Source organism: Apteryx mantelli, chromosome 15 (assembly GCF_036417845.1).
Source record: "Apteryx mantelli isolate bAptMan1 chromosome 15, bAptMan1.hap1, whole genome shotgun sequence".
Lineage (NCBI taxonomy): Eukaryota > Metazoa > Chordata > Aves > Apterygiformes > Apterygidae > Apteryx > Apteryx mantelli.
The window spans coordinates 19,527,411-19,541,507 of NC_089992.1; the positions used below are offsets into that span (position 1 = coordinate 19,527,411).

Here is a 14,097-nt window from a genome sequence, read left to right on the forward strand (position 1 = left end):
AATGCTAACAGTCCACTCCTATGCAGACATCAGTCACACATTTCTGCAGAACGAAGGCCCTGGTCATCTTCCACTGCCAAGAACAGAACCACCCAAACCAAAAAGTGATATATATATATATATATATATATATATATATATATATATACACAAAGCAAAAACTTTGGAGGTTAGCATTTTCTTTTCCTTCAATCACATATCTGTTCTCCAGTCTAGTCCATTGCCAGTTTTACAAGAGCCCAAAACAACCAGAAGCACTGAACTCTACCAAAAGAGGGGGGTGGGGGTGAAAAACTATCTAGTTTGTCAACACTGAATGAGTTTGTAGACTTCCTTCATAGGAGGCACTGAATTTGCCTCAGCAACAGAGCACATTCCACGGACAATACTGGTTCAGGAATCCTTGATTTCTCTAGCTTAGAGGACTTCAAGATTGTGAATAACTGCCAAAGGGATAAATTCTGACCAAATAAGTATTTCAAAGAGTCTTAAATAGTCTTAACAGGCTTTCTGTAAGTATCTAAGAGTAGCTTTGAACCCCTGTTAGACATCTCAGAGTTTGAAGAGCCTAGGGATCAGTAAAAGCATGACTCCATCAAAAGTATCTCAAGTGGAAAAAGAGAAGGGGTGGGAGGGAGAGGTACATAGATGGAGGGGACATCGAACAAGACTCTTCTTTGTCTCAGTGAGCTACACTCAATAAGCTGCTCTATGAGACACAGCACAATATAAAAGGAAGTGGAAACCAGCCATGTGCCCACTGCTTTCACACTAGAAGAGTCATACTGCAAAGGAACAGTACTTTCAGTGAAGGACCACCTGTACAACCTCCCATTCAGGCAAGACAAAAAAAGGGAAGAAAAACTGCATCTCCTGCTCATATGTTAAAAGAATAAACTCACTGAAACAATTATTCAATATTTCATCTCATTGATATTGTACACATTTTTAAGTTGCTTTCTGCTTACTATTATGGGCCATGAAGGTATTTTCCTCTGTTTAACCTTGTTATCTATACAACACACAAAAAACAAACAGCTATCACCCATGAAGGCTAAATGACCATCTTGTGCCATGAATATCAAATTCCTCCTGTTGACATGAAATTCCCACAGAGCACAGAAGTTAACTGTGAGATAGCAATGTCTAAAAGCAGTTGTCCATCATACAGAAGCCACACCACAATGCATATTATGCCTCTAGATAAGTCATCAGGAAATAAGTTTCTCTTCTGAAAACAAAAAGGATATAAAATATTTAAACAGCAGAATTAGAAAGACAACAATACCCTGATAACTTAAAAGAGATGTTTTAGCTTAAAGTGGAGTCCTTCAAAACTCTCTATAGACTAGTCTATAACAGAACACACAGATTCTAACTTTTTTAAAAGAATACTATCCAGCCACTTGTGACCAGGAAGCTAAAACCACAACTTTATGCCCACATAAGCAATAGAATATAACATGCAAGAATATTTTAGTGTTTACAAGCTTGACCTCAAATTACTGCTTGAATAAATTAACAAAATTCAATACTTCTACATCAGTTATACTAAAGAGGCTGATACTATATCTAAATATAAAAATCCTTTCCTTACATATTTTAGCAACCATCCCTTCAGACTGACTCCTCCAAACCACATTTTCCCTCTTTATTGATGCTGCTTTCCCAGGGCGGGGGCGGGGGGGGGGGGCAGGCAGGACTCCCTTCCTTCTACAAGTTAACCGTGTGCAGGTGAACCTGTAGAGATCATGAGGCTTGTTACCACAATCTAAATTTCTACCAGCTGCTTCACCAGGTGTGGGTCCATCAGCAAACAACCGCATACTTTTTTTTTTCTTTTCTTTTTCTGGTTGTACTAACCATGAAGACTAACTGGCCTTAAATCTGAATCTGACTATGTATGTAATCCCTTGAAGCACTGCTCTGTTGCTAGTAAGCTAGCAAAACAGAGGACAGAATGACGTAGCACAGGGCAGGGCAGTTGTTCTTGTCATACAGAAGGGGTGCAGCACCTTATAATGTTACCCGAGTGACATTTGAGATCATCTACTTCCTGCTGCATAAGCTGAGAAACATCCAAATAATTTCCCCATGTTCAAAAAATTTTCAGATCCATGCACTTGTGACTAAGTTCACAGAATGTTGACAAATTAATCCAAAATCATTTTTTCCTTACTCATTATCAGGCTTTCCTTGAAAAAACATTTACTGCTACATAAAGTTATCAACAAAGATAACTTGTTCAAAGATAATTTTCCATATGTCTGATATTCATCAATGGGTATAACAGCATTTACAAGCAGCCTGTTACTCCTGCAATCTGTTCTGTATCAGCGCGTTCATACGGCCTGTCATTGTCCAGTAAGAAATGAAACACTGCAGCAATCAGCTGTCATTTCACAGACTGTTTTTTAGCCCTTGGCACTGTTCAGAGACCAAACACACTGTCGGCTTTAAGAGTATGCCCGAGAACATTGAAAATACATATTTCAAGTCTCAGGGTAGACTTACCAATTCTTGACTCTTAAAAAAGAACAACGTTTGGCTTTTCACATAAAAATGTGACTAAAGAGTTACAGTTTCTTTTCAAGTTCCTGAAAAATACCTCTGGTCAGTGTAACCTTCCTCAAGACAGGCCAAGTTGAATTATTTTCTAAGGACTTTATCTTTAGGTTTTAATGGCACACTGCCATTTTAACAATAGCTGGAGTAGTAATGTTAAATTCACTTCAGTTAAAATGGGCTGCTGAGGAAAAGCAATCCCTCAACTACTAAGAGAGCCTTGAGTTGCTCTCATGGTTTTTCATAAGGCACCTCATGAGGAAGCTTTGCTGCATATCAGCACTGAGAACTAGCAGTTTCTAAATGAATGGGCTGCCAAAAGATATGACATTTCTTTCAAAAAGTAGATTCCAATGTCCGTGGGATGCATCTAGGCAAAAAAAGCTTGCTACAGGCAAACTAGATCATTCACACAGAATATTAGTGCTACCAAAGACTGACTAGGCTGGCTGGGAGAGGATGTAGTCTGCTGAGGGAAAAATCAGGCATTAGAAAAGGAACTACTCCTGTGTTTTTTGCAGGCTTCTTGTATGGAGTGCATAGACACAGACAGGAACCGAGTGCCAAACAAGGCAAAACTACACACTCAGATGACCATCTATCCTGTCAAGTGTTAACTGACTGCAATATTTTTTAATATAGTAGCCTATCAGCTTACACACGGCAAAAGGAACTGTTTTCCACGTGTTCCTGAATCCTTTTCTGAGCTGATAAGCTCATCATGGGCTGCAAATAATTCAGAGGGCATCCCATTCTGTTCCCATGTAACCTGATCAGCAACAATCTCACTTAAAAGAGAAGTTTGTTCAGACATTACTTTCTATAGTGTTTCTGAACTACATCACCATAATTTTTGAAAAATCGTACAAAAATGCACATAACAGGAATTAACTATGAAAGACCATGTAAAAGCTCTCATGTGGAGTTACCAATTTCTCAGCATTTCCTCTGGAACTAAGAATTTGAGGGTTTCTTCCACCTACCACACTATTACAGGGCACAACACATACAGTGCAACTAGAATCTTAAAGTAGAAAAGATCATTCACAGTGCTATATAATATGTACAATATGTTCTTGTTTTCCTAGTCCACAAGCAATAGTTGTAAGAAAGAAGAGGATATTTGCATACTGTAATTAGAGTAGAGGATCAATCAAAGATACTTACTTTAGGAAACAAACAAACAAAAAAACCCAAGAATATAGGAACTTGCCATCCCTCCGTATAACACAGCAAAGATACAGTCTAGCAGAGGCGATCTGGAGAAGAACCACTTGGAAGTGCAGAGACTGCACTGAAAGGAATATTTTTGTTCTGTTCCAAAATGTTCTTCAAAAGTACCTTTCTTTTGATGCTTTCAAATTGTCTAGATGAAGCCTAATATAGCTTACAAATTTCAGGAGCAAGGTCCACATATAACAGGACATATTCCTTCCTTGCCACAAGAAAGCAACTTGAACATCTAGGGTCTTGGTTACATTTCCCAAATCTTATTCCCATGTTCCTCCCAAGCATGTTCACTTTGGTACTTGGCACAGGAAAACTCAGAGCAGTACATAAGGGAAATATTATGTATATCACATCATTGCCTTCCATAATGCCCATTAGAATTTCCGGACCTCAGACATACGAGACAATTATTTACTGAATTGTGTAAAGCTAATAATTCAACCAACAATATCAGTTTTGAAATTGGGGGAAAACTACTGCTCATTTGGAGAACCCATGCAGTGAAACTGCAGTGCAGTGAACTGCACTGAAATCAATTGTTCACAGTCCAGCTGCAAGTTCTGTGTGTTTGATTCCTTGATACATCTGCAGCCAAAGAAAACCAAAAAATACACCTCTGTACGTATCTTAGAAAACCTGTGCCTTTCTCCTTTCCGTTATGAATGTGAATTTTTAACTATGGGCTTATTTTTTAAAGTAGCCTTACACAATTTCCAATTCTCTCCTAGTTCCACCTTTGTTGAAGTGGAGATATCGACTCACCATTGAAACTATGGACATTAGCACTGCTTTAAAAACAAGGTACCAAACACTGCTGTTAAATAAAGCTACCTACTTTGTTGTTCAAGATGACTGCAAAACCCGAGGAGTATTATTTTGTTCATCACAACACAAGGTGTATTTCAGTCATTGACAGGTATCGCCTTTTTTCCAGTAACTGATAAATTGTTTTCACTTAGCCAGGAGGTGCATGCAGGTCCTATAGGAGGTCCTGATGCTCTCCAAGGAAATCCTCTCACTAATTCCTTTAAGTGGACACTTTGTGGCAAATTATTTATAAACTATGGCCTCTGCTTTCCCCCTCTGCTCCCATTTTAGAAGCGGAGGTTCCACCTTGGCCAGTTATCCAACACCCTTTTGCAATAGTCCTTGACTAAGGCTCCAACGCTCCAGACCAGTAGAAAGCCTGTTGCAGCTCGGGCTTCCAGACAACAGTTACAACAGTTACTGCTGTCACTGCCTTGACCTGTAAGGTGACATGTTCTGAGCGCAGAAAAAAACAGATTAGATGCCAAAGTCAGCTAGTAAAGTCTCTTTTAAAAGTGTGCTGTTTACAGTTGCATTTTAGAGGAATTTTCCTGCTCATTTCCAGACTGGACAGGAGTAAAATGAAATAATTTTTTTCAACACACCAAGATATACGAGAACCTGCAGTATTGATAAAACCAAATGCAGTCACGCCACAGAGAGGGAGGAGACTTCCTTTTATTAATCACCTGTGGTTACGCTGGGATCGCCCTGCCACGATTTCACCACTTCCCAAGAACCACGCGTACTGGCAGGTTACGCTTTGCCCAACGCCGGCTGTTCAGTGCGCAGGTAAAAGTTCGCGCAGGAGGCGCGGGCAGGCAGAGCCCGGGAAGGCAGCGCGGCGGCAGCGGCGCCGCCGGGCAGCTCCTCGCCGCGGTCCGCGGCTGCACGTGGCGGGCCGGGGCCGCCGGCCGGCCGGCCATGCAGCTGTGCGGCAGGAAGCCGTCGCCGGCGGCGCGGCGGCGCGGCGTGCTGCTGCTCGGCTCCCTGCTGCTGGCCGCCGCCGTGGCGCTGCGCGGCGCCGCCGGGCGCTGCCGCGACGCCCGCCCGGGCGCCGACACCCACCCCCGCTGCCGCGACCGCCTCTACCGGGCGCTCGCGCTCTCCTCCGACAGCAGGATCAACTGCTCGGGGATCGTCCGCGGGGACGTGGCAGCCATCCAGAAGGCTGCCCTCAGCAGGCTGGAGGTGGCCAACAAAAAGGTCCCCCTGCTGCCCGAGGAGTACCTGAACCTGACGAGGGACTGCAGCCGCTTCAAGGCGACGCGGCGGTTCATCGAGTTCCCGCTGAGCCAGGAGGAGGCCGACTTCCCCATCGCCTACTCCATGGTCATCCACGACAAAATCGAGATGTTCGAGCGGCTCCTGCGGTCCGTCTACGCCCCCCAGAACCTCTACTGCATCCACGTCGACCGCAAGTCGCCAGCCACCTTCCAGGAGGCCGTGCGAGCCATCGCCGCCTGCTTCCCCAACGTCTTTGTGGCCAGCCGCCTGGAGAACGTGGTCTATGCCTCCTGGTCCCGGCTGCAGGCTGACCTGAACTGTATGCAGGACCTGCTCCAGAGCCCTGTGCCCTGGCGCTACCTCCTCAACACCTGTGGCACCGACTTCCCCATCAAGACCAACGCCGAGATCGTCCGCAATCTGAAGGCGCTGCAGGGGCAGAACAGCATCGAGTCCGAGAGGCCCTCGTCTGTCAAGCGGGAGCGCTGGCAGTACCACCACGAAGTGACACAGTTCATCTTCCGAACAGCTACACAGAAACAGCCGCCGCCGCACAGCTCCCCCATGTTCACAGGCAATGCGTACATCGTGGCCACGCGGGGCTTCGTGGAGCACCTCTTCCAGAGCCCCACGGTGCAGCAGTTCTTCGAGTGGTCCAAGGACACCTACAGCCCCGAGGAGCACGTCTGGGCCACGCTCAACCGCATGCCTGGCGTGCCGGGGGCTGTGCCGCACAACAACAAGTTCGAGCTCTCGGACATGAACGCCATGGCCCGCCTGGTCAAGTGGCAGTACCTGGAGGGCGACACCAGCAAGGGCGCACCCTACCCGCCCTGCACCGGTGTGCACCAGCGCGCCGTCTGCGTCTATGGCGCCGGGGACCTGCCCTGGATGCTCCAGCAGCACCATCTCTTGGCCAACAAGTTCGACCCCCTGGTGGACGAGGCCGCCATCCAGTGCCTCGAGGTGCACCTGCGCCACAGGGCCCTCTACGGCCGGGAGCTCTGAGGGGAGGCAGCGGCGCGGCGCCGCGCTGAGGACACCGAGCCCCGCGCCTGCCTCCTCCGGCAGGCGGCTTCCGCCGGCGGCGCAAGGCGCTGCAGACCCTCGCCGTGAGGAGGGGCCGGGCGGCGGCGCTGGCCGCGGGGCCCTTGGGCGGGCGCGCAGCCCCCGCGGCGCTGTGAGGAGAAGCGGCCGGGCGGCGGCGGGCAGCGGCCCGCGCGCGGGGGCGGGGGGCAGGGCCGCCTGCGTGCGGGTAACGGTTGCAACGGCGGCCGAGGCGCAGGGCGCCGGGGAGCGCGGGCAGTGACAGGGCGCCGGCCCCGGCGGGCACCTGCGTGAAGCGGGCCGAGCAGGCTCCCGGGGGCTTTCTAACGAACCACCTTTGTTAGAAACAGGGTTTTTATTTTCTTCCGTCCTGCGTCTACAGTCTGTTCTCAGAAGCGATCCCAAAGACTTTTTTTCTGTCGTAGGCAGGCAAAGGCAGGTTATGGTCCAGGGCGACCTCACACCTTGGTACAAAGCCCAGCTGAAACTTCATATAATTCATTTGCTTTCCTAAAAAAGCACCTGCCACATCACTCATGCCTGGCACCTGCTGCCCAGCTCAGTTTGACATTTGGCTGCCTCCTTTGGCCTAGTCACTTCGAAGTTCTTTGTTAATAATTTCCATCAAGGGCTATAAACCATGAAAGATCCCATGCTTCAATAAAAAACAAATATGCTGAAATAAATGGCCCCTTGGTATTCTGCATCTTCTACAGCCTTCCGAGGAGAATTGGCTGTGCTCCCAGGCAGAGCAGTTACCCCATTTCTCCATCTGTAACACAGTGACAGTGAAGTTTACATATTTAATAGTGTGCAAACCTAAGTTTTCTAAGATCTGCCTCTCTCTTTCCTTACCTGGGAAGAGATTATTATGAGGGGTGCTCTCAGAAATATAATTTTCACATCCAGTATGTTATTTGGCCTTTTAGATAAATATTATTCAACACATTCTTTTTTCTCTACAGCTTTTAGATGAACTTCTGTATTTTACCTACCTCCTCACATTAAAGCCAGCTCCTTTCCATAGACCCAGCAGCTCTTCACTCCCTATAATGCTGAGGGCATAATTCAGTTTTCTTTGTACTGCCAAAAAATTTTCAAGTCTTCTGATCAGTAAATACTCTTACTCTTATAATTTCAAGGTCTCCTGCAGCTAACTAGCATTATCCAAAAAATATCTGAAGCAATTCCACAGTACCAGTCTACATTTAGATCAAGTTAATTTAAATTATGACTGCAATCACACAGTTCTTTAAAACATTTATTTAAATTAGGATTAGGAAATTAAATAACTAAATTGAGAAGGTATGTTGTTGCAATTTTGTTAATGTTTTAAAATAAATTTGGTAATAAAATGCTGATTTTTAAAGTGACACATGATTTCACAGCCGTTGTTATTGGCAAAAAAACCCTCCGAATACTGACAAGTAAAGCTCTCATCCTTAGTCATAAATGCCCAATCATATTATTAGGTATTTATTTGCCCAAAAAGGGCAATTAAAGTAGCATGACTACTGACTTGTGGGAAACTGTTTACAGGTTACATGAACAAGATGTTTGTTACAATAGAGATTAAAGTTTTATGTTAATATGTTATCCTATGCTAAGCTTAATTTAAATTTTAGAATTTAAATATGGTTTCAGCAGTCAATTCAGCATTAAATAGCAAATAGCCCCATGTTTAGTACATCTGCTGCCTCAGGGCATGAGCTCAAGTCTCCCACCACAGAAGACTGAAACCTAACCATTGCTGCCAATTCTGATTGTGCCTGTTGGAGCCATTTCATTTACAGTAAATAACTATTTATTAGCCCAAAGTAGTAGACTACTGCCAGTGGTTCACTGGGTGTGTGGGATACGTTCAAGGTTTTGGATTAAATCAGGTAGAGCAGAGTCAATGTGTTTGGATAGGGGAAGGTGTTTTGTATGTCTTATTTTCCGAGGGAAAACTGAGAACAAAAGTGCATATTCATGGAGAGAAGAAACAACTCACATTTTTCTATTCCAAGGAATTGCTTCAAAACCAAAACCATCCCATGAAATGGATGTCTGTAAGGTCTAAATAATTTATTTCTCAAAGAAGCTTTCTGAGCACCTACAAAGAGTGAAAAGGTGCTTGCAAAAAAACAAACAAAAAACCCCACATTACTCAGTGAGCCCAAAATAGACTAAAAGGCTCTTGAAGAAAGGACCTCTATTATTTTCCAGATGTACCTGCAAAGAAAGATGTATACTTACAGATTTGTTATTTTTTATCCCTGACACTCTGTAAATGTGTGTAACTTTTTCAGATATTCTTTCTCTCAGATATATAAAGTATTCCTTCTACAGGCCATTTGAATAACAATAACCATTTCATATATTATTGACAGAGACAGCCCTGACAAAAATGTTACAGATGGGGAGAGACAGAGACAAGCGTGTAGGTCTGAAAAAAAGTAAGAAAGCTACTTCAAATCTGTTCCAAGGTGAGGGGAAATAGTTTAAGCTTGATGACACTTATTAAGAGGAATCCAGTTACCTAATTACATAACCTATACAGCTTTCCCCATATAAAGTGATCACCGATTTCTATGAAAATGAGCATTCTCATGTTATCATTTGGAGATGTAAACAACCAATTTCCACAACCAATTTTCTTTGAGATTCAAAAAAAAAAAGTTCAGTTTCTCTTGGTGTTATTACTCACAATCTATCTAAAACTATTTGGTTCCAAAAATCAAGCTTATCTCATGCAAACTTATTTTCAACTCACCCTCTCCTTTCAGAAGTGACTTGATTTCTTCTGAAAGAAGATGAGACAACTCCCAATTCAGAAAGGGAACTGAAACAAAAAGATTCTGGCACAGGAAAGTTCTCAACATTTCTGCTTCAAAAGACATTATAAATATCAGATTTATGATTTCAGTCACATGTCAAATCAGTGATTCAGCAATAAATAAAATAAGGAGCTACTTATAATACGTCTCCTTACCATTACAAATTACAACAAATAATACCACCCAACTCTCTTAGAGATTTGTATTCCACAGACCACACAGAATGGTTGAGGTTGGAAGGGACCCTTACAGATCATCTAGTCCAATCCCCCTGCTCAAGCAGGGTCACCGAGAGCACGTTGCCCAGGACTGCGTCCAGATGGCTTTTGAATATCTCCAAGGGTGGAGGCTCTGCAACCTCTCTGGGCAACCTGTTCCAGTGCTCAGTCACCCTCACAGTGAAGAAGTTTTTCCTCATGTTCAGACGGAACTTCCTGTGTTTCAGTTTGTGCCCGTTGCCTCGCATCCTATTGCTGGGCACTGCTGAAAATAGTCTGGCCCCATCCTCTTTACACCCTTCCTTCAGATATTTAAATGCATTGATAAGATCCCCCCTCAGTCTTCTCTTTTTCAGGCAATCTCCTCAAAGCATCCATCTTGGAGATAAAAATCAATATCATCTTAGAAAATTGGCAACAGGACACAAAGAAATGATGCAATTTGCCAAGGTTAGTTGCAGAACTGAAAAAAAGAATCTTCAAATAGAGTAGAACAAGTTCTAGCCCAAAGGTAACATTGACATATTTAGATTATAGGATCACCTCCAAAAAATAGGTCTAACCTCATATGATCTTCATTAATAAAATCCTGAACTATCTAAATTGGAAATGTAGCCAAATCAGAAGTCTTACTGTTAACTTTGTCTAGTCAGAGGATGAAAATTACTTCTGAGACCTTTGTCTACAATCAGTAGTTAACTAATAACCTGAACTTTAAGTTAACCACCATTGTTTAAGAGAAAATATGTTGCAAATTTGCCATTTATCTTTCAAGATATGCAGAGGAGGAAGGTGAAACTATAATTCTGAAATCCGAAATAACAGATTTTTTTTCACTCACCTGGCCTTCAATTTATATTTTACATCCAAGTGGTTCTCCTTACTTTTTTTTTTTTTTAAACAAGAAACTAATGTGAGCTGAAACTGTCATAATACATAGTTTAAACACAGGATCCATGAACAGCTCTTTGTAACTCTAGGCAGTAAGGATTATTTTCTTTTTGTTTTGTGTTTCTATTCTTCTTCATATGATTTTCTCTGAAATGTCCTATAATAAAGAGATGGGTCAATTGAAATAAATTCAGAGGAAAACAGATAATAAATTCTGAACAAACTAGAAGCAAGCATGACTTACAGGAACAAAGGTCAGTAAAGTCTTTGAAGTCAGGGGTAGAATTGATTTGGGAAAGTGTCAAGAGTCTCCATTTTCTCCTGATTGCAACAGCACTGCCAGCCCCATGACCATTAAACACTAACCGGATTCTTGGTAAATTATTTCTCACTTCCTTGTGGGGTGCAGGTTCTCTTAGCACCAGGTGAAACCCCCAAAAGAATCTTGTCCCACTCAAAGGCTTGATACAAAGCTGAAGTTAAGTCCAACTACTTTTTCAGAATATGCCCAACCATTTACTTAACTTCCACACAGTTCCAAGCTTTCCTGCAGACCACTGCATCCCACATTTCTGAGGAAACAGTGGCCAGCAAGCTTCAGTTGTGTCCTTGTGAAGAGCACTCACACACTGCCAGTCACTCACTACAGTATACAGCTGTAAAAATAGGGAGATCTCACCCCTGCTCTTGTCAGGGGACCCTTTGTATGGACTCTTCGAATTCATTGTACTGACTGCAGAAATAGGTTAGGGATAGACTTTCTTCCAAAAAAATAATAAAAAGCATTTTTTGTGAGCAATAGAATCAACAGACTGATTTTCTGTGGCCTGGGATCTCATGCTTGTGAGAGGAAAAAAATGATTTTTTGATTTGTAGAAAAGGATGAGTTTGCACACAACTATTCTCAGGGGGGGCATATATGTTTGCTTGCTTTCTTTCTCCTCTTGTCTATTCCTGAAGAACTCACAGGAACTTTTTAAGATCTCAAAACTTCTCAAAAAGTCCCGATCTCTCAATACAGTTTTATAACTAAAATCCTCTTCACCTCACTCCTACTTTTCTTTTCTTTTTTTCCCCCAGTAACTTTTAGAATATGGAATAGCAAATCCAAGTCACTAATACCTGAATTGAGGTATTGAAGCTTCCTAAGCTATTGAAGATCCTCAAAGCTTTATCTCCGTGTTTACATGAACTCTTACGTACCTCATTTCACCATTTCATTGCATCAAGTTACCCTTTAATATCCTGGTTAAACATTCTTAGTTCTTTTACTTACATCCCAGTCTTACTTCTGGGAATTCATCATAAATTCTTCCTGCTCTGCATTTACGGTTAAACCCGACTGTCTCCTTCAATTTGTCTCTCCCAATAACACTGAAAATGAGATAATCATAACTTAGACTGAGCAAACAGCTTGCTTTAGATAACATCCTGTTTTGTGCACTTAGTGAACACGCAAAATCCTTTTTCCTCAGAAGCCGTATTTGGACACAAGCAATCACTCACAGCCAGAGCTGACCTTTTGTATCAGGGTTTATTCTTTTCTTTTCTATTTTTGTCCAGGTCCTTTCTAAATACACCATCCGTTGCAGCTAAAGGTCAAGGTGCAAAAGTGTCTTTTACTTTCTCCCCACTACTGAGAGGTGCCACTGTGACCTTTCTAAGGTAAATCAACAAAAAACCCCAACAAATAAATGAACAAGTCCACAACACTACAAGCAAGGAGAAATCAAATAGGCAGCAGCAAGCATGCTGGCGCTGTAGCAAGTGAGATGGCTTGACATGTTTGCATGGGGAATATCTTATCTTTAGCTGGATGTTAAAATGGCTTTGTATAATACATGCCATTAACAATTTTAGGTCTTCTCCCAAGATCACAAAGTACACTAATCTTATGAACAAGAAAGGAGCAGCTGAAATTCAAATGCAAGAAAAAGCAAATGGCAAGAAAGGTACAAAGGGGAATAAAGCAATAAAAAGCAGGAACACTGTACCAGATCCCTTTCCCTCCCCCTCTCCCCCCTCTGGTGAACTGAAACAGCTTCCACATACGTAGGGGCCTGGACAAACAGCGTCCCAGAAACCTGGTTAGAGCTGAGGAGAACATGTGCTGCCAGGCCAGTGTCAGAGCTTGTGTTGCCAACTGGGGGTCTGCAGGAATTAATTCCTTCGGAGGCACAGGCAAGCATCTCTTCTGCAGCGAGCAGGCAGCCATGTTCATCCCATAAGCAGATACTCTCTAAGGCATCACTAGAGCAATTCCAGGAGTCAAAAAGTTTATTTCAAATAATATTTCAAATAATTATTTACCTCAACATGCTTCAAGAGGTGTTTTCTAAAGAGATGACAGAGTTAGAGTAAATACTGACTGGGGACTTTTAGAAAAAAGGTTAGCTTAAAAAAAATAATAAGAAGGAGAAAGAGAGAAACTAGAGGTAAACCAGGAATCTGATCAGATACTATTTCCAAACAAAATACAGAAAAAACAAGATAAGGTTGTAGTACCAGACCTTTGTGAGGTTTACTTTAGAAAAATACGCCTTATCTCTACATTCTGTGCCTATTTAACAATAATAAGGAATAGGCACCAGGTTCTTACTTTTAAGTGTATGACAGGAAAGATTTACAAACCACAAAGCAACACCCTAATTCATACTGTTTCTTTGCACACACAAAAGCAACACTAACATATGCAGTTTTCAAAAGTATATTCACTGAGCAAATGAATACTAAAGTAGCAGCACCTGGAACTTTTGCATTGCCACTTAACAGCACAGGGCAAAAGGTTGTCAAATTCTTCCAGGCTGCTGCTTCTCTGCTGCATACGGTATATTCTTACACACAGATTGTCTCTAGACTCTCAAGGACGACAGACCACAAGAACAAACTGTAGCACTGATCACAAAAGCTCAAGCATTCTTTGTCTACCCAGGTAAACTCATTAGTCTGTATGCATTTAGACTGGAATTCCATATGATAGAAACATCCCAAAGAATAGCAGATATCTGCATTGCCTAACCGTGTGTTGTCAACAAGCAGAAAGAAGATGCATATGTAAATTAATTTTAAGGGCAACAAGTAGTCAAGCTTGTAACAAAATACTTACTTTGCAAGCTAAATACACAATACACAAGAAACCAGGACTCTACTGTGAGAATGGAAAACAAGTGGCTTTCAGAATAACAGCTTGATGCATTTACCAAAATCAAACAAAACTAGACTATATTACCAAAAATTTTTTAATCAAAATATTAAAACATAAACCAGCTGTGAATTAATGTTTCTAGTATCAC

The 14,097-nt window shown here is 42.6% G+C and overlaps 1 protein-coding gene across 1 annotated transcript; it reads left to right on the plus strand.

Moving 5' to 3' along the window:
* The first annotated feature begins 5,112 nt into the window (after positions 1-5,112).
* GCNT3 (glucosaminyl (N-acetyl) transferase 3, mucin type) lies at positions 5,113-6,969 on the plus strand. Its single transcript, XM_013957016.2, has one exon. The coding sequence runs from the start codon at positions 5,245-5,247 to the stop codon at positions 6,835-6,837; it is 1,593 nt and encodes a 530-aa protein (XP_013812470.2). The 5' UTR covers positions 5,113-5,244; the 3' UTR covers positions 6,838-6,969.
* Positions 6,970-14,097: the final 7,128 nt, after the last annotated feature.

Bases quoted from the DNA above. Each gene is read 5' to 3' on its own strand.
- GCNT3 (XM_013957016.2), top strand. From the start codon at position 5,245: ATGCAGTCACGCCACAGAGAGGGAGGAGACTTCCTTTTATTAATCACC.